Here is a 1,976-nt window from a genome sequence, read left to right as displayed (position 1 = left end):
AGGACCAATTGTCAAAATTTTGGTGTCGATCATTCGATTTCATCCTGGACACTACAGAAAATGGGCTAAAAGTGTTAAAAACCGGAATTCTCCTTTAAAGTAAATTGATGTAAGGAAAAAAAAAAAAACATCATTAACTTTAACCTCCGATAAAATATCCAAAACAAGCGTTGATCAGAAACTATCCCACTCAGTTTTATTTGAAGGTAATAATTATCTATAAAATAATGATAATTATAAATATTATCAATATCTCACTTCTCATAAGCAGACTACCCGAAAGAAAAGCAATAAAAAGATGAGAATAGCAAAAGACAAAAAGATAAAATAATATAAAATTTGGGAAAGTTCTCAGTGAATTGAAATAAATAACACTTTGGGCATTGTAGATATTTAAATTTCCATATCCTCCAATAATACATTTTTGCTGAATTAATCACTGTTGCCTCTCAGATGTAACCAGCTGTCTTTGGTTAGACTGTAACACTTGTTGGTTTATAAAATGAACAATAATCTCCATTTAGAAATAGGATTTGAAAAAATATTTTCAAATTGCACTATTCAATAATGTCTTGATAAATACAATTAACATTTCCTCTTTAAAAGTTCTATTTAAAATGTGCAATTAGAAAATGCTTTTTAACTGGTTTCCCAATTGTATGATTTAAAATAAATTAAAAATAGGCGTTTTTTTTTCTATTTTTAGTGAATCTCAAAGTTCTCAATAGGTAGGTTGCATTAAATTATTTAAGAAATCAGATGCAAACCACCTTTTTCAAATAAATAAAGTGAAATAAATAACACTTTGGGCATTGTAGATATTTACATTTCCACATCCTCCAATAATAAATTTGGGCTGTTGAGTCATCAGAATGTGAACTGAGTATTGATGAAGGCACAAATATGCAAAAAATATAAAATAAAAATGAAATGCTGCCTGTTGAAACACACGAGCAAATCATTTTACACCTTCTCTGCATGTGTTGCTACACAGCTTCCTAAAAATGGGCATCTACCCTATTCAGATTAGTGAGAATCTACAAAACTAAGGACTTTTTCCAACACAGAAATTCTGCTCATAAATCTTCAGCATTGTTCTGCTCTGTGTTTGGACAATAAAACCTAAAGAGAACCAAGTAAGCAGACCAACCCCTCCTCTCTGGCCGTCCACATGAATACCCCTGATATGCTCAGCCAGGTCAGGGCTGGAGTTGAAGCACTGTGGACAGCGGTCCCAGCAGCAGTTGTACGACATAGTCTTAGTCGCTGAAGACCTGGCGCTGCTCTGCCCGTTCAACAGTGCAGGAGTGGAACGCCCACTGGAACCTATGCTCTCCATTTCTGTGGTGGTGCTGCAGACACTGAATGGAAGAAGTAAAGGAACGCTTCATTATTAACCGTCATAAAACATATGGATCAGGCTTTGCTAAGACATGAGGAACAGGAGCAGATTGTTTCAATGTAAAAAAAAGATCAAATAAAAATATTTAGCAGCCTTATTCTGATTTTTATGTTTGATAGGATAGGACAGTTACTCTTCTTCCAGACATGATAACATAAAGAGATGTTGTGATGAGTAGTTTATACAAACTCTGATCAACTTTAGTGGAAATGAGGAAAAAAAATCTTTTTTAGAAGGGTTCCTTTTGGCAGGGGTGGATATAGGAAATTTGGGGCCCTAGGCAAAGACAGGCAGGGGGCCCTCTGAATTGAGAAGCCAACACATAAAACAGACCCATTATACAGATATAGAATTTTTTAATAGAATATACATAGATTATTTGTTCTATCTTTTGTCCCTCTCATATTCATTTTCTTGCTGTTTTCCTCTGTTTTCTTTTGTCTCTTTTTCTTTTCATATTGGCAATGTGCTAAGCTGACTTTTAATTACGGAAGAGGATTAGGGCCACTGAAAAAAAAAAAGTAAACTGATTTTTAAATTTGATTTCAGTTTAACATGGGAAAAAAGTCAAAAT

General features: G+C 33.8%; 1 protein-coding gene across 1 annotated transcript in view; it reads right to left on the bottom strand.

The window, feature by feature from the left end:
• The window catches only part of LOC107086003 (zinc finger protein AEBP2-like), a 45,015-nt gene that overhangs the window by 40,736 nt on the left and 2,303 nt on the right, over positions 1–1,976 (bottom strand). Inside the window, exons 2-3 of the mRNA XM_015376719.1 lie at positions 1,064–1,361; positions 259–272 (exon numbers count right to left, since the gene is read on the bottom strand). Of these exons, the coding sequence (XP_015232205.1) occupies positions 259–272; positions 1,064–1,361 (312 nt within the window). The remainder of the gene's footprint in view (positions 1–258; positions 273–1,063; positions 1,362–1,976) is intronic.

The sequence above is a fragment of the Cyprinodon variegatus genome, unplaced genomic scaffold (assembly GCF_000732505.1).
Source record: "Cyprinodon variegatus isolate N-32 unplaced genomic scaffold, C_variegatus-1.0 Scaffold140, whole genome shotgun sequence".
In the NCBI taxonomy this organism is placed as follows: Eukaryota; Metazoa; Chordata; class Actinopteri; order Cyprinodontiformes; family Cyprinodontidae; genus Cyprinodon; species Cyprinodon variegatus.
This window is presented reverse-complemented; position numbering and strand designations above follow the sequence as displayed.